This window comes from Ranitomeya imitator, chromosome 3 (genome assembly GCF_032444005.1).
Source record: "Ranitomeya imitator isolate aRanImi1 chromosome 3, aRanImi1.pri, whole genome shotgun sequence".
NCBI lineage: Eukaryota > Metazoa > Chordata > Amphibia > Anura > Dendrobatidae > Ranitomeya > Ranitomeya imitator.
The window spans coordinates 113,829,765-113,853,692 of record NC_091284.1 but is presented as its reverse complement, the minus strand read 5'-3'; the positions used below and the strand labels follow the sequence as shown (position 1 = coordinate 113,853,692).

The window sequence follows — 23,928 nt, the reverse complement described above, 5'->3', positions numbered from 1 at the left end:
TTGGAAGGCATTTGAAATTGGGGGTCATTTGGCTAAAGTTGTGGTGGGTAGGGCTGGTTCAAGTAATTAGTGGGCCCAGGAAATCTGGACCACGTCACGGCAGTGGAGCAGGGAGAGGTAAGTATTTCAACTTTGCAAGTGCTGTGAACCTGAGCAAGCAGGGGGGGCCCACTTGTTGGCATTGGCACTGGCACAGGGCCCCTCAAAGTACAGCGGTGTGTTTGCACGGCGGGGGCGCCTCCCACCGGCAGCAACACTTTTGCGTACTATGAGAGGCCCTGTGCCAGTGACGTCGCCAACTAGTATTCCTCCCCCTCACCTGATGAAGGAACCTGCACTTTCATCTGCACCTTCCTCTTTGTCCCCGTGTAAGGTCGTATGGTATGCGGGAAGAGCAACCTGACTTTCAGCAGGGTCACAATGTTGTTGTGTAGCGTGCACGGGGAATGTTGCGTTATGGGTCAATGTACCAGCAGACTCATCTATCACTGGCTGGGCAATGGGCAGGATGAGGAGGAAACACAGATATAGGCCCAAAGAATAAAGTTGGCTAAATGCAGTTCAAAATTGGTAACACAGGAATAACCAGGGGGCATTGCAGTGGAGGACAACTGGAATGAGAGGCTGACACAGAGAGTAGGCCCAAATCAGTAAGTAGTCGAAATGCAGTTCAAAATTGGCAACCGTAGTAAACAGGCGGCACAGCTTTGTTCAGTGGAGGAGAACAGCAAGGAGTTGCAGACACCGATAGTAGGCCCCAACCCAACTAGTAGACCAAATGCAGTCTAACATTAACAACTACTTAACGAGCGCCTGAAAACGGAATTTCAGGACAGGAAACCAGGAGAACAGCAAGGAGTGGCAGACACCGATAGTAGGCCCCAAACCAACTAGTACGCCAAATGCAGTTGTTCCGTTTAACCACAATTTAATGAGAGCCTGAAGATAGAAGTTCAGGAAAGGCAACCTGGAGAACACCTTGGAGTGGAACACACCATCTCTCTACACCCCATACCCAATTTGTAGGCCTAATGCAGTGTAGTTTCCAACAACTACTAAACGAGAGCATGAAGATCGAAGCATTGGCGAGGAAACCTGGGGAACACCTTGGAGTGGAACACACCATCTCTCTACACCCCATACCCAATTTGTAGGCCTAATGCAGTGTAGTTTCCAACAACTACGAAACGAGAGCCGGAAGATCGAAGCTCAGGAAAGGCAACCTGGGGAACACCTTGGAGTGTAACAAACCCTCTCTCTACACCACGGAAGGGCTGATTCTTAGGAAGGAAGGCTGTCGGAAAGAAGCAGGGCGCGTCCGAGGGTGATTATATTCTTATTAGGTATATACTCACCCTCGGACGCGCCCTGCTTCTTTATTTGTAATGAATGTTTATTTGCAATGTGGTTTTGACTTACTCTATTTTTTTGGTAAATAATGATTTTATTATTTTCATTGTTTTGCATCTTCTTGGCAATAATATAAAGAAGACGCGACAGGACAACACTCGGTGGATGCCATATCTGTGTTTAAAATTGAAAAAACCTTTCAGTTAACTACTTGCAGGAGAAAGTTATTGTAGCTGGTGGCCATTTTTAGTACTGTACCAGATTTTTGTTGTATGTGTTTGTTTTTAATGTTAAAATGTCTGCATTTGATATCTCTCCAGTATTTTCTTTTTTATAAGCAAAATACTTATTTTTATATATTCTGATGTTGGTTCCAGGGGTACACGGGCAGCAGTGGTGTGGTCAGTGGAGGCCTAGTGGAAGGAGTGACCGCAGACAGGCATCGAAGGCCTAAAATAATATCACATGGCTGTAGGCAATTTTAAATTGGTTCCAGGGGTACACGGGCAGCAGTGGTGTGGTCAGTGGAGGCCTAGTGGAAGGAGTCACCGCAGACAGGCATCGAAGGCCTAAAATAATAACACATGGCTGTAGGCAATTTTAAATTGGTTCCAGGGGTACACGGGCAGCAGTGGTGTGGTCAGTGGAGGCCTAGTGGAAGGAGTGACCGCAGACAGGCATCGAAGGCCTAAAATAATAACACATGGCTGTAGGCAATTTTAAATTGGTTCCAGGGGTACACGGGCAGCAGTGGTGTGGTCAGTGGAGGCCTAGTGGAAGGAGTGACCACAGACAGGCATCGAAGGCCTAAAATAATAACACATGGCTGTAGGCAATTTTAAATTGGTTCCAGGGGTACACGGGCAGCAGTGGTGTGGTCAGTGGAGGCCTAGTGGAAGGAGTGACCACAGACAGGCATCGAAGGCCTAAAATAATAACACATGGCTGTAGGCAATTTTAAATTGGTTCCAGGGGTACACGGGCAGCAGTGCCCTGGTCATTGTAGTAGTAGTTGAAAGAATGGACCGCAGACAGGCATCGAAGGCCTAAAATAAAAAAATTGGGCTGGCTGTAGGCAATTTTAAATTGGTTCCAGGGGTACACGGGCAGCAGTGCCCTGGTCAGTGTAGTAGTAGTTGAAAGAATGGACCGCAGACAGGCATCGAAGGCCTAAAATAAAAAAATTGGGCTGGCTGTAGGCAATTTTAAATTGGTTCCAGGGGTACACGGGCAGCAGTGCCCTGGTCAGTGTAGTAGTAGTTGAAAGAATGGACCGCAGACAGGCATCGAAGGCCTAAAATAAAAAAATTGGGCTGGCTGTAGGCAATTTTAAATTGGTTCCAGGGGTACACGGGCAGCAGTGCCCTGGTCAGTGTAGTAGTAGTTGAAAGAATGGACCGCAGACAGGCATCGAAGGCCTAAAATAAAAAAATTGGGCTGGCTGTAGGCAATTTTAAATTGGTTCCATGGGTACACGGGCAGCAGTGGTGTGGTCAGTGGAGGCCTAGTGGAAGGAGTGACCGCAGACAGGCATCGAAGGCCTAAAATAATAACACATGGCTGTAGGCAATTTTAAATTGGTTCCAGGGGTACACGGGCAGCAGTGGTGTGGTCAGTGGAGGCCTAGTGGAAGGAGTGACCACAGACAGGCATCGAAGGCCTAACATAACAAAAATGTCAATACAATGGTATTGTCAGTGGCAGGCATTGAAGGATGTCAGCGCATAGACTAAACATTGGTGGAGCTGTGAGATAATTTTGCAAGTGGTAGAGCACTGTTTGAGGTGGGGTGGGGGGAAACTGTCTTGTGGCCGGCGGTACAGGCCCAGGGCCCCTCATATTACAACGGTGTGTCTGACGTTGGGTGCGCACCACCACCGCCAGAGACACTTTATTGTACTAGGAGGGACCCAGTGGCAGTGCCGTCGACCAAAAGCGGGCTCACCCACCTCTTCAGACAAACTGCACTCCCACGGGTGCTGTCGCCAAGTGTCGATACCACGGCCCCGTGTGGGGAGTTTGGCCATTTAGTGAGGTGTAAACATGTCGTATGCTGGACAATCAGGTGCAGAAAATTACGAGATTGGAAAAGGCATTCAGAATAGTCCACACAGGCAAGACCTTTTCATAGGAAAGCTAGGTGTCAGCCGGGCAAGGTGGGGCAAAAGATTTCGAAATCCAGTTGTGGTTCATTTTAATGAAGGTTAGATCATCTACATTTTGGGTAGCCAGACGAGTCCTTTTTTCTGTTAGTATTGAACCTGCAGCACTGAATACTCTTTCTGATAGGACACTAGCTGCCGGGCAAGCAAGCTCCTGCAATGCATATTCTGCCAATTCTGGCCAGGTGTCTAATTTTGATGCCCAGTAATCAAATGGGAATGACGGTTGAGGGAGAACATCGATAAGGGATGAAAAATAGTTTGTAACCATACTGGACAAATGTTGTCTCCTGTCACTTTGAATTGATGCTGCAGTACCTGTCCTGTCTGCGGTCATAGCAAAATCACTCCACAACCTGGTCAGAAAACCCCTCTGGCCAACGCCACTTCTGATTTCTGCCCCTCTAACTCCCCTGGTCTGCTGGCCCCTGCAGCTCGTGTGAGAACGATCACGGGCGCTGTGTGCAGGGAATGCCAGAAGCAAACGGTCAACAAGAATTGATTGTTTGGTTGCTAATATTAGTTCCAAGTTCTCATGTGGCATTATATTTTGCAATTTGCCTTTATAGCGAGGATCAAGGAGGCAGGCCAACCAGTAATCGTCATCATTCATCATTTTAGTTATGCGTGTGTCCCTTTTGAGGATACGTAAGGCATAATCCGCCATGTGGGCCAAAGTTCCAGTTCTCAAATCTGTGGTTGTGCTTGGTTGAGGGGCAGTTTCAGGCAAATCCACGTCACTTGTGTCCCTCCAAAAACCAGAACCCGGCCTTGCCGCGCCAACAATTTCCACTGGCCCCGGAAAAGCTTCTTCATTAAAAATATAATCATCCCCATCATCCTCCTCGTCCTCCTCCTCCTCTTCACCCGCTACCTCGTCCTGTACACTGCCCTGGCCAGACAATGGCTGACTGTCATCAAGGCTTTCCTCTTCCTCAGCTGCAGACGCCTGATCCTTTATGTGCGTCAAACTTTGCATCAGCAGACGCATTAGGGGGATGCTCATGCTTATTATGGCGTTGTCTGCACTAACCAGCCATGTGCATTCCTCAAAACACTGAAGGACTTGACACATGTCTTGAATCTTCGACCACTGCACACCTGACAACTCCATGTCTGCCATCCTACTGCCTGCCCGTGTATGTGTGTCCTCCCACAAAAACATAACAGCCCGCCTCTGTTCACACAGTCTCTGAAGCATGTGCAGTGTTGAGTTCCACCTTGTTGCAACGTCTATGATTAGGCGATGCTGGGGAAGGTTCAAAGAACGCTGATAGGTCTGCATATGGCTGGAGTGTACGGGCGAACGGCGGATATGTGAGCAAAGTCCACGCACTTTGAGGAGCAGGTCGGATAACCCCGGATAACTTTTCAGGAAGCACTGCACCACCAGGTTTAAGGTGTGAGCCAGGCAAGGAATGTGTTTCAGTTGGGAAAGGGAGATGGCAGCCATGAAATTCCTTCCGTTATCACTCACTACCTTGCCTGCCTCAAGATCTACAGTGCCCAGCCACGACTGCGTTTTTTTCTGCAAGAACTCGGACAGAACTTCCGCGGTGTGTCTGTTGTCGCCCAAACACTTCATAGCCAATACAGCCTGCTGACGTTTGCCAGTATCTGCCCCATAATGGGAGACCTGGTGTGCAACAGTGGCAGCTGCGGATGGAGTGGTTGTGCGACTGCGGTCTGTGGACGAGCTCTCGCTTCTGCAGGAGGACGAAGAGGAGGAGGATGGGGTGCGAACGGCTACAGCCAATTGTTTCCTAGACCGTGGGCTAGGCAGAACTGTCCCAAACTTGCTGTCCCCTGTGGACCCTGCATCCACCACATTTACCCAGTGTGCCGTGATGGACACGTAACGTCCCTGGCCATGCCTACTGGTCCATGCATCTGTTGTCAGATGCACCTTTGTGCTCACAGATTGCCTGAGTGCATGGACGATGCGCTCTTTAACATGCTGGTGGAGGGCTGGGATGGCTTTTCTGGAAAAAAAGTGTCGACTGGGTAGCTCGTAGCGTGGTACAGCGTAGTCCATCAGGGCTTTGAAAGCTTCACTTTCAACTAACCGGTAGGGCATCATCTCTAACGAGATTAGTTTAGCTATGTGTGCGTTCAAACCCTGTGTACGCGGATGCGAGGCTAAGTACTTCCTTTTTCTAACCATAGTCTCATGTAGGGTGAGCTGGACTGGAGAGCTGGAGATCGTGGAACTAGCGGGGGTGCCGGTGGACATGGCAGACTGAGAGACGGTGGGAGATGGTATTGTTGCCACCGGTGCCCTAGATGCAGTGTTTCCTACTACGAAACTGGTGATTCCCTGACCCTGACGGCTTTGGCCTGGCAAAGAAACCTGCACAGATACTGCAGGTGGTGCGGAAAATGGTGGCCCTACACTGCCGGAAGGGATGTTGCGTTGATGACTAGCTTCATTGGCCGAGGGTGCTACAACCTTAAGGGACGTTTGGTAGTTAGTCCAGGCTTGCAAATGCATGGTGGTTAAATGTCTATGCATGCAACTTGTATTGAGACTTTTCAGATTCTGTCCTCTGCTTAAGGTAGTTGAACATTTTTGACAGATGACTTTGCGCTGATCAATTGGATGTTGTTTAAAAAAATGCCAGACTGCACTCTTTCTAGCATCGGATACCTTTTCAGGCATTGCAGACTGAGCTTTAACCGGATGGCCACGCTGTCCTCCAACAGGTTTTGGCTTTGCCACGCGTTTTGGGCAAGATACAGGCCCGGCAGATGGAACCTGTTGCGATGTTGATGCCTGCTGCGGCCCCTCCTCCTCCGCTTCAGAACTGCTGCCGCCTGCACCCTGTTCCCCCAATGGCTGCCAATCGGGGTCAAGAACTGGGTCATCTATTACCTCTTCTTGTAGCTCGTGTGCAACTTCGTCTGTGTCACCGTGTCGGTCGGTGGTATAGCGTTCGTGATGGGGCAACATAGTCTCATCAGGGTCTGATTCTTGATCAGCACCCTGCGAGGGCAATGTTGTGGTCTGAGTCAAAGGACCAGCATAGTAGTCTGGCTGTGGCTGTGCATCAGTGCACTCCATGTCAGATTCAACTTGTAATGGGCATGGACTGTTAACTGCTTCACTTTCTAAGCCAGGGACGGTATGTGTAAAGAGCTCCATGGAGTAACCCGTTGTGTCGCCTGCTGCATTCTTCTCTGTTGTTGTTTTTGCTGAAGAGGACAAGGAAGCGACTTGTCCCTGACCGTGAACATCCACTAACGACGCGCTGCTTTGACATTTACCAGTTTCACGAGAGGAGGCAAAAGAGCTAGAGGCTGAGTCAGCAAGATAAGCCAAAACTTGCTCTTGATGCTCCGGCTTTAAAAGCGGTTTTCCTACTCCCAGAAAAGGGAGCGTTCGAGGCCTTGTGTAGCCAGACAACGAACCTGGCTCCACAGCTCCAGACTTAGGTGCAATATTTTTTTTCCCACGACCAGCTGATGCTCCACCACTACCACTACCCTCATTACCAGCTGACAATGAACGTCCCCGGCCACGACCTCTTCCACCATACTTCCTCATTGTTTTAAAAACGTAAACAAACTAACGGTATTTGTTGCTGTCACACAAATTACACGGTGAGCTATAACTTCAGTATGATTTAGCTACCCCTTTACAGGTGAGTGAGACCACAACGAAAACCAGGCACAATGTTACACACTCTGTTGTTGGTGGCAACAAATGAGAGAGATGCCACACACGCAGGACTGTCACTGAAGCACAAATGTAAATATTAATCTCCCACTGATTTGATTTTTTTTTTTTTTTTTCAGGGAGACTTTAGGAAAAAAAAAAAATAGAATAAAATGATTTTTTCAGGAAGAATTTAGAAACCAAAGAAAATAAAATGATTTTTTCAGGGAGAATTTAGAAAACAAATAAAACAAAAAAAGGCTTTCTATGGCCCACTGAGTGAGAGATGACGCACACAGGAGTCAGGAGTGGCACACAAGCCCAGAGGCCAATATTTATTTCCCACTGATTGATGTAGTGATTTTTTCAGGTAGATTTTGGAACCCAAATCAAGCTAAAAAAATAATAGGCTTTCTATGGCCCACAATTGGAGAGAGAGAGAGAGATGGCACACCCAGGAGTCAAGACTGGCACACAAGCAGAAAGGGCATCTCCCACTGATTTGTTTTTTTTTTTTTTTTTTCAGGGAGACTTTAGGAAAAAAAAAAAATGAATAAAATGATTTTTTCAGGAAGAATTTAGAAACCAAATAAAATAAAATGATTTTTTCAGGGAGAATTTAGAAAACAAATAAATCAAAAAAAGGCTTTCTATGGCCCACTGAGTGAGAGATGACGCACACAGGAGTCAGGAGTGGCACACAAGCCCAGAGGCCAATATTTATCTCCCACTGATTGATGTAGTGATTTTTTCAGGTAGATTTTGGAACCCAAATCAAGCTAAAAAAATAATAGGCTTTCTATGGCCCACAATTGGAGAGAGAGAGAGAGATGGCACACCCAGGAGTCAAGACTGGCACACAAGCAGAAAGGGCAATATTAATCTCCCACTGATTTGTTTTTGTTTTTGTTTTTTTTCAGGGAGACTTTAGGAAAAAAAAAATAGAATAAAATGATTTTTTCAGGAAGAATTTAGAAACCAAAGAAAATAAAATGATTTTTTCAGGGAGAATTTAGAAAACAAATAAAACAAAAAAAGGCTTTCTATGGCCCACTGAGTGAGAGATGACGCACACAGGAGTCAGGAGTGGCACACAAGCCCAGAGGCCAATATTTATCTCCCACTGATTGATGTAGTGATTTTTTCAGGTAGATTTTGGAACCCAAATCAAGCTAAAAAAATAATAGGCTTTCTATGGCCCACAATTGGAGAGAGAGAGAGAGATGGCACACCCAGGAGTCAAGACTGGCACACAAGCAGAAAGGGCATCTCCCACTGATTTGTTTTTTTTTTTTTTTTTCAGGGAGACTTTAGGAAAAAAAAAAAATGATTAAAATGATTTTTTCAGGAAGAATTTAGAAACCAAATAAAACAAAAAAAGGCTTTCTATGGCCCACTGAGTGAGAGATGACGCACACAGGAGTCAGGAGTGGCACACAAGCCCAGAGGCCAATATTTATCTCCCACTTTTTTTTTTTTGTTCCAGGGAAAATTTATAAACCCAATAAAAAAAATAATAAATAGGCTTTCTATGGCCCACTATCTGAGAGACAGAGAGAGATGGCACGCTTAGGACTGGCACACAAGCCCAAAGGCCAATATTAATCTCCCTTTTTTTTTAAAGGGAGAATTTATAAAACCAAAAAAAAATAAATAAATAGGCTTTCTATGGCCCACTATTTGTGAGAGAGATGGCACGCTCAGGACTGGCACACAAGCCCAGAGGCCAATATTAATCTCCCACTTTTTTTTTTTTTCCAGGGAAAATTTATAAACCCAATAAAAAAATAAATAAATAGGCTTTCTATGGCCCACTATCTGAGATAGAGAGATGGCACGCTTAGGACTGGCACACAAGCCCAAAGGCCAATATTAATCTCCCACTGATTGATTTATTGAATTTTCAGGTAGAATTTAGAACCGAAATAAAGCAAAAAAAAAAAAAAAAAAAGGGCTTTCTATGGCCCACTGAGTGAGTGATGATGCACACAGGAGTCAGGAGTGGCACACAAGCCCTGAGGCCAATATTTTTCTCCCACTGATTGATGTATTGATTTTTTCAGGTAGATTTTAGAACCAAAATCAAGCAAAAAAATAAATAGGCTTTCTATGGCCCACTGAGTGAGTGATGATGCACACAGGAGTCAAGAGTGGCACACAAGCCCTGAGGCCAATATTTTTCTCCCACTGATTGATGTAGTGATTTTTTCAGGCAGATTTTATAACCCAAATCAAGCCAAAAAATAAATAGGCTTTCTATGGCCCACTGAGTGAGAGATGACACAGACAGGGATGGCACTCTAGCAGAAATGTCAATCTTAATCTCCCACAAAAAAAAAAAAAAAACAGGGAGTGTCCTTCAATTACTATCTCCCTGCAGTAATCTCAGCCAGGTATGGCAGGCAGCAATAAGGAGTGGACTGATGCACAAATTAAATAAAAAGTGTGGACAAACAAACAAGATAGCTGTGCAGAAAGGAAGGAACAAGAGGATTTGTGCTTTGAAAAAAGCAGTTGGTTTGCACAGCGGCGTACAGACAGCAATGCAGCTATCAGGGAGCCTTCTAGGGCAGCCCAATGAGCTACAGCGCTGAGGAAAAAAAAAAATGTAGCTTCCACTGTCCCTGCACACCGAAGGTGGTGTTGGGCAGTTGAAATCGCTACAGCACAAGCGGTTTGGTGGTTAATGGACCCTGCCTAACGCTATCCCTGCTTCTGACGAAGCGGCAGCAACCTCTCCCTAAGCTCAGATCAGCAGCAGTAACATGGCGGTCGGCGGGAACTCCCCTTTATAGCCCCTGTGACGCCGCAGACAGCAAGCCAATCACTGCAATGCCCTTCTCTAAGATGGTGGGGACCAGGACCTATGTCATCACGCTGCCCACACTCTGCGTTTACCTTCATTGGCTGAGAAATGGCGCTTTTCGCGTCATTGAAACGCGACTTTGGCGCGAAAGTCGCGTACCGCATGGCCGACCCCGCACAGGGGTCGGATCGGGTTTCATGAAACCCGACTTTGCCAAAAGTCGGCGACTTTTGAAAATGAACGACCCGTTTCGCTCAACCCTAGTGAGCAGCAGTGTCGGACTAGGGTGTCAAGGGCCCACCAGTAACATTGACATTGGGGGGCCCACTTTTCACCTGCATACAAATATTATATTACCCTCGTTCATAAATTTACCTACATCTCTATATAGTAATGAACTGAATAGTTTGGTTAAAAAATGAGATGCTTCTTTTCTCTATACAGAGTGAATAAAGTGAATTATGCTACGTACTGCCCATACAGTGGGGTTGGGGGCCCAGATTTGCACAGGGGCTCACCGGGGATTCCCCTGTTACCCTATGGGCCAGTCCGAGCCTGGTGAGCAGTAATCATTTAAGACTTAGACACATTCATGTCTCCTTCTTTTATTTAAATTATTTTATTTTATTTCGGAGGATTTTACATATGATATATGCTTGCCCTTTGTTGTAACTAAGTTCCTGACACAACATTTCTCTTCTTAATGGGATGTGACAAGACGAATAAACTGATCATGTAATAGTGCTTAGTGTTAGTTTCCTCTGCAGTTTGTGCGTCTCCCTATTTGTTATCCTATATCATGAATTGTAAAGACACCGTACATTATCAATATATTTTTTGCTTTGAATTTTACTGTTTTATGCGAATTCCTGATAATATTTTGATATCTTTTGTTATACTTCCATTTTTTTTCTCCCTCCTCCACTGGCTGTTGATGCAGAAGATTGGCGAGAGACACAATATCCTGCAATCATTTAAGAAATACTAACAGTAAATGTATACGGAGGGTGGCCCAAGTCCTCCTAACCTGTGCCATCACATATATGCAAATATACATTATGGGTTTAGGCTTGCTAGCCGTGCCATTTGAGGTAAGGGTGCTTTCACATTGCATCTCTGCATCCGTTCAGTGGCCCCATCGGAATTTACTCCTGAACCCCTGGCAAAACAAGACTCGAATTTATACGCCGTTGGGGCTATAGACTTTAAGGGTGACGGCAGAGTCAACGTGCGCTCTGATGTGCCTCATTATCGGGGGTGTGGGCCTACAGGAGGCAGACACTCAGACGTGGTAGACCCTCACCCCATCTGTCTTCTCTGTGCTCAATAGGGAATATTTAGTTTTACTTTGTTAAATGTAGACAACTTAAAACGAAGCCAGGCAGAAGATCCCCACCCAATGAGCAACACAAATATAAAGTGTGAGGCCCTGATTCTCGAAGAAAGGTGTTTCATACGCCGGTGTTCATGATAGGCATGCAGGAATAAAACATGCTGAATTCATTAGGAGGTGCCCACTACTTAAGGAACTTGGCTCTTCTTCCCAGTGGTGTGGGTCTCTGAGTGCCTCACCAGAAATGTTACTCCAGTCCTGGAGAAGCATTTTTGCTGTACGGAATGCCGGCTCTTTTGGTGAATTTGACAGGCAGGCATATATATATCGACGCCCCATCCTGCCCCTAGTGCACCTTAGCTTTGCCCATTTTGCAGAGCTGCTTGGAACTGGCGTGAAAACACAAAATTTGCAAAAAAAAACTTTTTTGCTCAACTCCGCATTGCGCAAAAATTTTGCTTCTCTTCAAAGTTTTTTACATTAGATTTCTGATATAAACACTTTGATGTATTGAGCTCTTTATGTTTTCTGAAAAACTGACTAGCACAGAATAGTTTTTTTTTTTAAATAATAAGCCTACAAATTCTTTAAAAAAATTAAAAATTAAAAAAAAAATCACTGTATAAAAAGGAATGAAAAAAGGAATTGGCATTGGTCCTGAAAGAAATGTTGCAAAAATCTTGCCAATAGCTCGATAAATAAAAAAGATACAGTTGTTAAGTTCACATATACTAAAGTTGTGCTGAAGACCTAAGATACGCTAGCCTAGAGATGGAAAAAAATAGCAAAATAACTGGGAAAATGTCTTATTAAACTGAAATAAAGCAGCTGCAGAATCCAAGAAACCAGTTTCTATCATAATTGATTGCTAGAATCATCACTATTTCCCTAAATACTGTATGTCACATACAGAATGATAGCAGAATATGTGCACTGCTTGCTACAAAGTAACAGTACGTTCAGTGCTACGTTGTCTGTTGTTATCTAAACATTTCATCAATTCTGAGCGATTCATCTATAAACACCTCTTCATCTGACATCAGTTTCTATTTGAGCACATTTCTAAGGAGGGTTCCCATTAGATTTCCTGTACCGCCCTTCTGTGCAGTTTCACAAGTAGACACCTCTGTTTTTCACTCATGAATTTCAGATTCCAATCAATGAAAGTTAAAAACAATCTTTGAGGACAGAATAGAATATATTATAATTGGGGGCAGATCAACTGAGGGGGTCTCACCTATGAGTTGCACTAACATTGCGGCAGTAGGCTATGTGCACACGTTGCGGATTTTGCTGCGTATCCGCAGCGGATCCGCTGCTGCGGGTCCTTAGCAGCTTTCCATGCGTTTACAGTACAATGTAAACCTATGGAAAATGCAATCCGCTGTGCCCATGTCAATTCTTTGTGCGGATTCCGCAGCGGTTTACACCTGCTCCATAGTAGGAATCCGCAGGTGTAAAACCGCGAATGGAATCCGCACAAAATCCGCATAAAATCCATGGTAAATCTGCAATAAATCCGCAGGTAAAACACAGTGCCTTTTACCTGCGGATTTATGAAATCCGCTGCGGAAAAATCTGCGGAGCTCAAAAATACGTGTGCACATACCCTTAGGGCTGATTTATTCGCTGAATACTTGCTGTGGAAATAATTCAACATATTTCAGTTCCAGTAAAATGAATGAGGTTTCTGGAATCTCATGCACACGCTTCTGGTTTTTCCTTGCAGATTTGAACCATTGAAGTGTTTTTGTTTTCTTCACATCTGCAGCATGTCAATTCTGTGTATTTGCAGCATCCTTCTCCCATTCTAATGAACGGGGGAAAAATGCATAAAAACAGCATGCAAAAAAACATGCATATTTTCTGCAGCTTTTTTCCTACCAACACATATTTTTTCATCCTACATCATGAAGGCTAGAACACATATCCCCATGATCAAACATAGTGACATATCTAAGTGTCTCTAAGTGTACAAGTGCCATTACAGCCGGCGTCAACTTGGGTTATAATAAATATTTATGGCATTAAATACTTATATATTATTTAAATATTATTAATCCACATATAACATATCATTACAATAATGTGCATCTATTAAATAAGCAAACAAAAAAATAACAAAAAATATTATAAGATATTATTAATTATTAATATTTTGTATTAAATTGAACCAAAATACCAAACTTAGCTCTGCTGTATATCATCATACATCTACCGTACTAATGTTTTTCTTTTATTTTTTTTTATTATATGCTTAGTTAAGATTAGGGCAGCCTCTAAAAGCCATTGATAATGAAAAGAATAAATGTTGTTAAATTCTCCATGTAGCTTTTCATTATAAAATATTGAAGTTCATTACTGCATATAGAAGAAACAGAAACAATTACGGTAAATTGTTACCTTCAATAAAATCCTTAGAACTGGATAAAATGAATAAATAGCTACGTCGGGGACGTTCTTCTTACCTGGGATCTTTCTCATTCTTGCTCAGGTTGTTGTTCAGATCTATTACATCACATTGCTTTTTTTTCTTGAGGTTTCCAGATATTACATTCAGCTTCCATGGGCACATCATCGTTCAAGTCTCAGCGATAAGACAGATCTTACACAAGGTGCAAGAAAAAAAAAAATCTCCCTAGAGGGCTGGTCTTCTGGATAAACAAATAGGACCAAGTTTCAGAAAGGAAAAAAAAAAGTTGCTGCTATTAGTCCAGGAAACATTTTTTTTTTCTCACAGTATTACAGGGTGGCATCCTCTGCACTCTAAATACATGACCTTCAAGGCTAATTAGGCTCTTGTAAAAAGCATATTCTACTAAAAAGATCACTATCAGTTCCAGGGTTTCCTACTTGTAACTTTTTTGAACATTTTTTTTGCCTGTTGGCAATGAAAACAGGTTATCTAGGGTAAAAAGAAATAGGATGGTACTTCTGGTTATACGACACATAATTGGATTGGGAGAGACCTAGAAGTGCAGGTCCTAGGGAATAAATGTGTTTACTGGAGCTCGCCACATTGTTTCTGATATTACTTACATTTTTCCCAATAGCCAAAAAAGATGAAACATTTCTTGCTATCAAAGCACATTTTAAAAATGTGCATGTCATCATAAGGCTACATTCCCACAATTAAGTTTTTGGTGAGTTTTACCTATTTTACTTAACCCATTATCTACCAATGTCCTTTTTGGGGGACTGCCTAATTTTTAGCTTCTAGCAACTAAGATTTTATAATTTTTATCATTGGGTCCAATTTTTTGTGTTGTGTTTGTAAAATGAATGTTTTCAAAATAGGAAATCATGTCATTGCCATTTTTAATTGCATATTGGGACGCCCTTTTCTGAAAAATCCGTACTTGTACAAATTTTAATTTGGCAAGTAATGGGTTAAAGAGGTTGTCCACATCTTTTACATTGATGACCAATCCTTAGGATAGGGCATCAATGTCTGATCGGTCGGGGTCCGAAGCCCACCCCCCCTGCCGATCAGCTGTTATCGGTGTCGGCGGTGGCAGCCGCCAATCGGAAGTACTCACTTGCCGAACAGCTCCGTCTTCGGATAGTGGTCGCGGCAGGGTACTGCACATCCTCCTTCTATTCAAATCAATAGGAGGCAGATGTGTTGTACCCTGCGGCAACTACTTCCAGAAGACTGCCAGCTCCGCAGGTGAGCATTTCCAGATCGACGACGACGACTCCATTAACAGCTGATCGGAGGAGGTGTCGGACCTCGGTCGATCAGGCATTGATGATAAGGATAGGTCATCAATGTATAAGTAGGGGACAGCCTCTTTAATTGGTGCAGAAAATTTGCATCATCAAAAAATCTCCAAAAGCTCATCGTGGAAATGAAGCCTAACACTTCAGGCATTTACATTTCTAAGGACAAATATATGATAATTACAATTATGACTGATTTTTTGTGTGTGATTCAAATTTGTGCACAAAGTATATGAAACCACGATATTTGCATAGTAACTTCTAGGTTCACATGTGGAGGCTACACCCAGAAGACATATTGGTGACTGATATTGTAATATTGACACTTCATTGCGTTCAACCATTGTAATTTAGTCAGATGTCACTGCTGTCAGAGGGATCTGTTCTCCTTCCATATTTACTTTATTCTTCGAAAAAATGGAAACAGATGACAAAAGGAATATTTCCAAATCAATGTGTTGGTGAATGGCTGTTTTTCTTTTTGAAAAGTGATAATCCCATGGAAAATCAAATCTTCGCAGTTTTCAAGAGCTCTCCTTGCTGTTGTGCAATAAGAACCTATGCAGACATGGAGTGTTTTTGCTGAGTATTCTGGACAGAAACTGAGCAGAAAACTCAAAGTTTTTGAGAAGTTTAAAGGTATTTCCCCACGTTGTGGATTCGTATGTGCATTTTTTGCACCATTTTTGCAAAATCCGCAGGTTACCGTGGATTTCCTGCATTTTTTGTGCGAATTCACCTGCGGTTTTACAACTGCGGATTCCTATTGAGGACAGGTGTAAAACGCTGCAGAATCCGCACAAAGAATTGACATGCTCTCGGAAAATACAACGCAGCGTTTCCGAGCGGTATTTTCCGCACCATGGGCACGGTGGATTTGGTTTTCCATAGGTTTACATGGTACTGTACACCTGATGGAAAACTGCTGCGATTCTGCAGCGGCCAATCCACTGCAGATCTGCAGGCAAATCCGCAACGTGTGCACATACCCTTAAGATTTGGAGGAGGATTTAGCAAGATTTCACTGCGCTCATATTAGCCCTAAGCTTTTAATGTGGATTATAGAGATGCTTCTGCTCCAAAATCCACATGAAAAAACACTTCAACTGCTCCTTGAAAAAGTTTCATATTCATTCCAATGGGAAACCACACCTATAGTGTACACGGTGCTGTTTTTTCTGTTTGCATTTTTTCCACAAGTAAGGGCGCAGTTAGATGGCCGTATAAACTGGACCGAGTTGAGAGCGCAATGCACAGACTGGTTGGTGGCTCCCCAACCTGAGCGTGATGGCTGCATAAAAATACTGTATATGACACATGGATTTCCACTCCAAAGATTCAGCCAAAAGACTCAGTGTGCACATACCCTTAGGCTATGCTCACAGGAAGTTTTTTGAGAACTTTAACACAAAAAGTTGTTCAAGTATTACCGCGTCATGTAACGCTCATTTTTGGGGGAGATTTTAAGTAGTTACATTTTTTCTCATGTGCCTCCTATAGCAATTTGAAGAGGTTTTGAAGCACTTTGGAAGAGTTTTTTTGCCCGATGTGTTTTTGCAGCCCTTTAATTCAACTGTGCCCAGTTTGGAGCAGATTTGATCAGGAACCACTACTAATGCCGGGGCACACTAAGGCCGGGATCACACATACGATACGATACGATACGATACACTTTATTGATCCCGTGGGAAATTATGGTATCACAGCAGCACAACTTAAATCATAAAAAACATAAAGGAATTACATAGTTGACATGACAGTGAGTTGACAGAAGAACATTATACATTAGACATTAGAATAGGACATACACAACGAGTGAACTGGAATGTAGAGAAATAAGTAGACTTTCACCTTGGTGGTTTAACCCTAATGTTATTATTGTACATTCCCATGGCAGTTGGCACAAACGATTTCCTATATTTTTCCTTCTTACACCTCAGAAGTATTAGCCGGTTACTGAAGGTGCTCTTCTGTCTCATGAATAGCTCATATAATGGATGTGCATTATTGTTCATAATCGCCATACACTTTTTCAGAGTTCTTCTCTCCACTACCTCCCCAAAAGAGTCCAGATTACAGCCCACAGCAGAACTTGCCTTCTTGATAATCTTATTCAGCTTATTAGCATCAGAGGCCCGCACACTACTACCCCAGCACGTGATTGCAAAAAAGATGGCACTTGCCACTACAGATTGGTAGAACATTTCTAACATTTTGCTGCACACATTAAAAGACCTCAGTTTCCTTAGGAAATACAATCTGCTCATTCCCTTCTTGTAGACAAACTCTGAGTGGCATCTCCAGTCCAGTTTGCTATCCAAATGGACCCCCAAATATTTGTAACTCTCCACCTGCTCGACCTCCTGACCTGCAATAGTTATCGGTAAGCATTCCAACTTTATCCTGCTATAGTTGGCCACCAACTCCTTAGTTTTCTTAACATTTAGTTGTAGATAGTTACCATTGCACCAATCCACGAAATTCGACACCACACTTCTGTATTCCTCATCCCCCTGATCTCCCCTAATGCATCCCACAACCACGGAGTCATCCGAAAATTTTTGAAGGTGGCAAAGTTCAGATTTATACTGAAAGTCTGAAGCATACAGTGTGAATAGAAAGGGCGCAAGCACCGTTCCCTGGGGGGCACCTACACTGCTCAATAATCTGCTTGACACCACTGCTCCCATCTGTACAAACTGTGGCCGATCTGATAGGTAGTCAGTTATCCAATTTCTCATCCCCTCCTCAACCTTCATATCAGTCATCTTTTTGTGTAGTAAAAGTGGCTGCAGGGAGTTAAATGCACTCGAGAAATCGAAGAACATCGCTCGCACCGTGGTTCCGTCAATCTCCAGAAATGAATGTACCCTATGTAACAGAGAGAGAATAGCATCATCCACCCCCAATCTATGTCGGTAGGGAAACTGAAGGGGATCGATAAAAGCATTGACCCTCGGTCTTAAGTGAGCAAGCACTAATCTATCCTTCATAGCGTGAGATGTTAAGGCTACAGGACGATAGTCATTTAGGGTTGCAGGAGAAGAAGTCTTGGGTACCGGCACCAGACAGGAAGTTTTCCATAACACAGGTACCCTCTGTGTTTGTATACTTCCATTAAATAGGCGCGTAAAGACAGTACACAGCTGGTCTGCACAAACTTTAAGGACACGTGAGCTGAGTCCATCTGGTCCTGCAGCTTTACCAATGTTAAGTGACTTAAACTGCCTCCTCACATCATTTTCGGATACTCTAAAATTAGTCTGCTCATCCTCCAATATCGATGTTGCAGAATTTGCACCCAGGTCCCCTCCACTATCAGTTGGCACATGTACACATGTACTGCTGAACCTGTTGAAATACTCGTTCATCTCATTAGCCTTGTCTAGATTTCCGCCATGATTTTCAGGCCTCAACTTAAGCCCAGTCAGTAATTTCATTCCTGACCAAACCTCTCTAGTATTATTGTGGGACAGTTTCTTTTCAAGTTTAATTCTGAAGGCTTCCTGGGCCTCCTTTATTTTATGCTTCAATTCATGCTGTATTATTTTAATTTCCTCTTTGTCACCTACTTTAAATGCCTTTTTTTTCCTGTTGAGCAAATGCTTCAATTCCTTTGTTATCCATGGCTTGTTGTTTGCAAAACACCTAATCTTTTTAGTCGGCACCAGCATATCAGTGCAGAAGTTAATGTAGTCAGTCACTCAGTCATGCGAGAAATACGTCCGAGTCTCGCATGGTAATACCCGGCACTGCCACAGTCTTTCTGGAGTGGAGCGTGCGGCTGCATGTATTGCTATGCGGCCGCACTCTTCGCTCCTGAGTGATGGCGGCAATGCCGGGTATTATCATGTGAGACTCGGACGTATTTCTCGCATGTGTGATCCCGGCCTTACCGTATGGAAAATGGGTCCGAGTCTCCCTGCTGAGAGTCGCACAAGTGTTCTCTGTATGGTCATCCCTGTGTAATGCGTTTGCAATGCGATGATGTCATTTTCTCGCACCTATGTATTCGTATGACATCAGTATGACTTTACATTTCTCACTACTTTTCCCCATTGAATTTTATGGCTCAATGGGTTGAAATGAGGAAAATGGGTGCGTATTTCTCACAAGCTACACTGATGGTCCGTGTGGGGTCCGATTTTTTTCTCGCACCCATAGGCTTGCATTGGCGAGCAGGGGCGTAATTACCGCGGTCGCAGAGGTCGCCATTGCGACCGGGCCCATCTGGTCAGGGGCCCGGAAGAGGTCCGAAGCACCCGACATCATGTTGCAGTGCAGGAGATTTCTCCCTCATAGCAACAGTCCGAGGCGTATCTAGGGGGAGCGGTCATCCAGGGCATGTGAGAGAAAGGATTCGGAAGCAGCTCCGGTCAGCACGGTGAGACAGAGCTTCTCCTGAGCTCTGCAGCCCCGGGACAGAAGGCAGGGGGAAGGTGCGTGACAGGCAGAGCTTCTGTGAGCAGGAAATGCTGAGGAGCTGCACATTTATATCAGCCTCCCCTTTGTGTGTGTGATCTGTAGTGTGTACGTGTGTGTGATCTGTAGTGTGTACGTGTGTGTGATCTGTAGGGTGTACGTGTGTGTGATCTGTAGTGTGTACGTGTGTGTGATCTGTAGTGTGTGCGTGTGTGTGATCTGTAGTGTGTGTGTGTGATCTGTAGTATGTGTGTGTGAGTGTGTGTGTGATCTGTAGTGTGTGCGTGTGAGTGTGTGTGTGATCTGTAGTGTGTGTGATCTGTAGTGTGCGTGTGTGTGTGATCTGTAGTGTGTACGTGTGTGTGATCTGTAGTGTGTACCTGTGTGTGATCTGTAGTGTGTGCGTGTGTGTGATCTGTAGTGTGTACGTGTGTGTGTGATCTGTAGTGTGTACGTGTGTGTGATCTGTAGTGTGTGCGTGTGTGTGATCTGTAGTGTGTGTGATCTGTAGTATGTGTGATCTGTAGTGTGTGCGTGTGAGTGTGTGTGATCTGTAGAGTGTGTGATCTGTAGTGTGCGTGTGTGTGTGATATGTAGTGTGTACGTGTGTGTGATCTGTAGTATGTGCGTGTGTGATCTGTAGTATGTGCGTGTGTGATCTGTAGTGTGTACGTGTGTGTGTGATCTGTAGTGTGTACGTGTGTGTGTGATCTGTAGTGTGTACGTGTGTGTGATCTGTAGTATGTGTGTGTGATCTGTAGTGTGTGTGTGTGTGTGTGTGATCTGTAGTGTGTGCGTGTGTGTGATCTGTAGTATGTGCGTGTGTGATCTGTAGTATGTGCGTGTGTGATCTGTAGTGTGTGTGTGTGTGTGATCTGTAGTGTGTGTGTGTGATCTGTAGTGTGTGTGATCTGTAGTGTGCGTGTGTGTGTGATCTGTAGTGTGTGTGTGTGATCTGTAGTGTGCGTGTGTGTGATCTGTAGTGTGTGTGTGATCTGTAGTGTGTATGTGCGTGTGTGTGATCTGTAGTGTGTGTGATCTGTAGTGTGTATGTGTGTGATCTGTAGTGTGTGTGTGATCTGTAGTGTGTGCGTGTGTGTGATCTGTAGTATGTGTGTGTGATCTGTAGTGTGTGCGTGTGTGTGATCTGTAGTGTGTGTGTGTGATCTGTAGTATGTGTGTGTGATCTGTAGTGTGTGCGTGTGTGTGTGATCTGTAGTGTGCGCGTGTGTGTGTGATCTGTAGTATGTGTGTGTGTGATCTGTAGTGTGCGTGTGTGATCTGTAGTGTGTGTGTGTGCGTGTGAGATCTGTAGTGTGTGCATGTGTGTGTGATCTGTAGTGTGTGTGTGTGTGATTTGTAGTGTGTACGTGCATGTTTGTGATCTGTAGTGTGTGTGATCTGTAGTGTGTATGTGTGTGATCTGTAGTATGTGTGTGCGTGTGTGTGATCTGTAGTGTGTGTGTGATCTGTAGTATGTGTGTGTGTGGTCTGTAGTGTGTGCATGTGTGTGATCTGTAGTGTGTGTGTGATCTGTAGTGTGTGCGTGTGTGTGATCTGTAGTGTGTGTGTGTGTGTGTGATCTGTAGTGTGCGCGTGTGTGTGTGATCTGTAGTATGTGTGTGTGTGATCTGTAGTGTGCGTGTGTGTGATCTGTAGTGTGTGTGTGTGTGTGTGAGATCTGTAGTGTGTGCATGTGTATGTGATCTGTAGTGTGTGTGTGTGTGATTTGTAGTGTGTACGTGCATGTGTGTGATCTGTAGTGTGTGTGATCTGTAGTGTGTATGTGTGTGATCTGTAGTATGCATGTGCGTGTGTGTGTGATCTGTAGTGTGTGTGTGTGTGTGTGTGATCTGTAGTGTGTGCGTGTGTGTGATCTGTAGTATGTGTGTGATCTGTAGTGTGTGCGTGTGTGTGTGATCTGTAGTGTGCGCGTGTATGTGTGATCTGTAGTATGTGTGTGTGTGATCTGTAGTGTGTGTGTGTGTGTGTGTGTGATCTGTAGTGTGTGCATATGTGTGTGATCTGTAGTGTGTGCATGTGTGTGTGATCTGTAGTATGTGTGTGTGTGATCTGTAGTGTGCGTGTGTGTGATCTGTAGTGTGTGTGTGTGTGAGATCTGTAGAGTGTGCATGTGTGTGTGATCTGTAGTGTGTGTGTGTGTGATTTGTAGTGTGTACGTGCATGTGTGTGATCTGTAGTGTGTGTGATCTGTAGTGTGTGTGTGTGATCTGTAGTATGTGTTTGCGTGTGTGTGTGATCTGTAGTGTGTGCGTGTGTGTGATCTGTAGTATGTGTGTGATCTGTAGTGTGTGCGTGTGTGTGATCTGTAGTGTGCGCGTGTATGTGTGATCTGTAGTATGTGTGTGTGTGATCTGTAGTGTGTGTGTGTGTGTGATCTGTAGTGTGTGCATATGTGTGTGATCTGTAGTGTGTGCATGTGTGTGTGATCTGTAGTGTGTGTGTGTGTGATCTGTAGTGTGTACGTGCGTGTGTGTGATCTCTAGTGTGTGTGATCTGTAGTGTGTGCGTGTGTGTGTGATCTGTAGTGTGTGCGTGTGTGTGTGATCTGTAGTGTGTGCGTGTGTGTGATCTGTAGTGTGTGTGTGTGATCTGTAGTGTGTGTGTGATCTGTAGTGTGTGTGTGATCTGTAGTGTGTGCGATCTGTAGTGTGCGCGTGTGTGTGTGATCTGTAGTGTGTACGTGTGTGTGATCTGTAGTGTGTGTGTGTGTGATCTGTAGTGTGTGTGTGATCTGTAGTGTGTGTGTGATCTGTAGTGTGTGCGTGTGTGTGATCTGTAGTATGTGTGATCTGTAGTGTGTGTGTGTGTGTGATCTGTAGTGTGTGTGTGTGTGATCTGTAGTATGTGTGTGTGTGATCTGTAGTATGTGTGTGTGATCTGTAGTGTGTGTGTGTGTGATCTGTAGTATGTGTGTGTGTGATCTGTAGTATGTGTGTGTGATCTGTAGTGTGTGTGTGTGTGATCTGTAGTGTGTGTGTGTGTGTGTGTGTGTGTGATCTGTAGTATGTGTGTGTGAGGCAGGGGCGTAACTACCACGGTCGCCGTTGCGACTGGACCTGGCAGGTCAGGGGCCCGGCAGGTCAAAGGCACCCGACTCCCCCCGCCGCCGCATTAAACTATACTGGCGTCTATGACGCCAATACAGTTCAAAGCATTCCCCTCTGACACTGCGGGTGCGTGATGACATCACTTCATCGCGCACCCGCTCTCTGCAGGACCCAGGCAGTGCAGCATCTGCACAGGTGATGGCGGCCACCATATTGGCAGAGCCTGTGGTGGCTGCTGGGTCTGAGGAACATTCGGCTCCAGATCTGGCGGGGGGCACGTGGACCGATCCGCCTAGGAGGGGCATGCGGCAGCCACTCAGCCATGTGGAGGATCCAGGGATGAACATGGAGGTGTACAGAACCAGCCGCAGTGAGGTGTGTCTGCTGCCCGGGTGTTGCCGTCTTTGGCCCCAGCATCCCCGGCCTCCTGTGACACCAGCCCCGTTTCCTCCCTGCTCTCCCGTGCCCCATGTCCTCGTAGCTCCCCATGTTCAGGTCATTGTGCTCCTCCAGGCCCCGTATGCTCCTTGTCACTCCTCCCCTGGTCCCCCAATGCTCCCCATCTCCCATGCCCTGAGTCCTCCTGCTCCCTCCATGCATTCCCAGCCCCTTGTCCCCATGTGACCCGTCTGCCCTTCTCTCAAGTCTCCCCTGTCCCCTTTCTCACCGTGTGTTCCCCATCTACCCTGTCCTCGTAATCCCTGTGCCCCCTTCTTCCCTGGTCCCAAGTCTCCCCCTGTCCCCTTGCAACTCCGTCTACTTGCGTCCCTATCTACTCTGCCCTCAAAGTCCCCTTGTGTCCTCTTGTGCCTGTCTCCCTTGCCCCCTAGTCCCCGTGTGTCCCCTTGTGTCCTTCTCCTCTTCTTCCTGGTCCCCATAAGTCCCCTTGTTCTTGTGTCCCTTGTTCCCGTGTGTAGCCTTGTGTCAGTCTCCCTTGCCCACTAGTCCCTGTTTGTCCCCTTGTGCCTGTCTCCTTTGTCCCCTTGCGCTTGAGTCCCTTGTCCCTGTGTGTCCCCTTGTGTCAGTATCCCTTGCCCACTAGTCCCCTTGTGCCCTTCTCCCCTGCCTCCTAGCCCGCATGTGTCCCCTTGTGCCTGTCTTCCTTGCTCCCTAGCCCCCCGTGTCACCATTGTGCCCATCTCCCTTAGCCCCCTTGTGTCCTTCTCCCCTGCCCCATAGTCACCATTTGCCCGTGTCTTTCTCACTGCACCTGTATGGAGTGGCTGCATTATTCTATGAGGGGGGCTGCATTATATTCTATGGGGTTACATTATATTGTATGGTGGGGCTGCATTATACTTTTGTGGGGTGGTTACATTAAACTCTGTGGGGCGGCTGCATTATACTATATGTGGGCTGCGTTATACTGTATCGAGGACTATGGGGAATACATTATACTATATGAA

The 23,928-nt window shown here is 45.1% G+C and overlaps 1 protein-coding gene across 4 annotated transcripts in view; it reads right to left on the bottom strand.

The window, feature by feature from the left end:
- Positions 1-23,928, bottom strand: part of NOS2 (nitric oxide synthase 2) — a 73,962-nt gene that overhangs the window by 46,419 nt on the left and 3,615 nt on the right. For 2 of the 4 annotated variants that reach the window (XM_069761302.1, XM_069761303.1), the window contains one exon: positions 13,775-13,960. In XM_069761302.1, coding sequence (XP_069617403.1) covers positions 13,775-13,884 — 110 coding nt within the window. In that variant the 5' untranslated portion in view covers positions 13,885-13,960. The remainder of the gene's footprint in view (positions 1-13,774; positions 13,961-23,928) is intronic. The other 2 variants (XM_069761304.1, XM_069761305.1) reach the window with 1 other exon arrangement.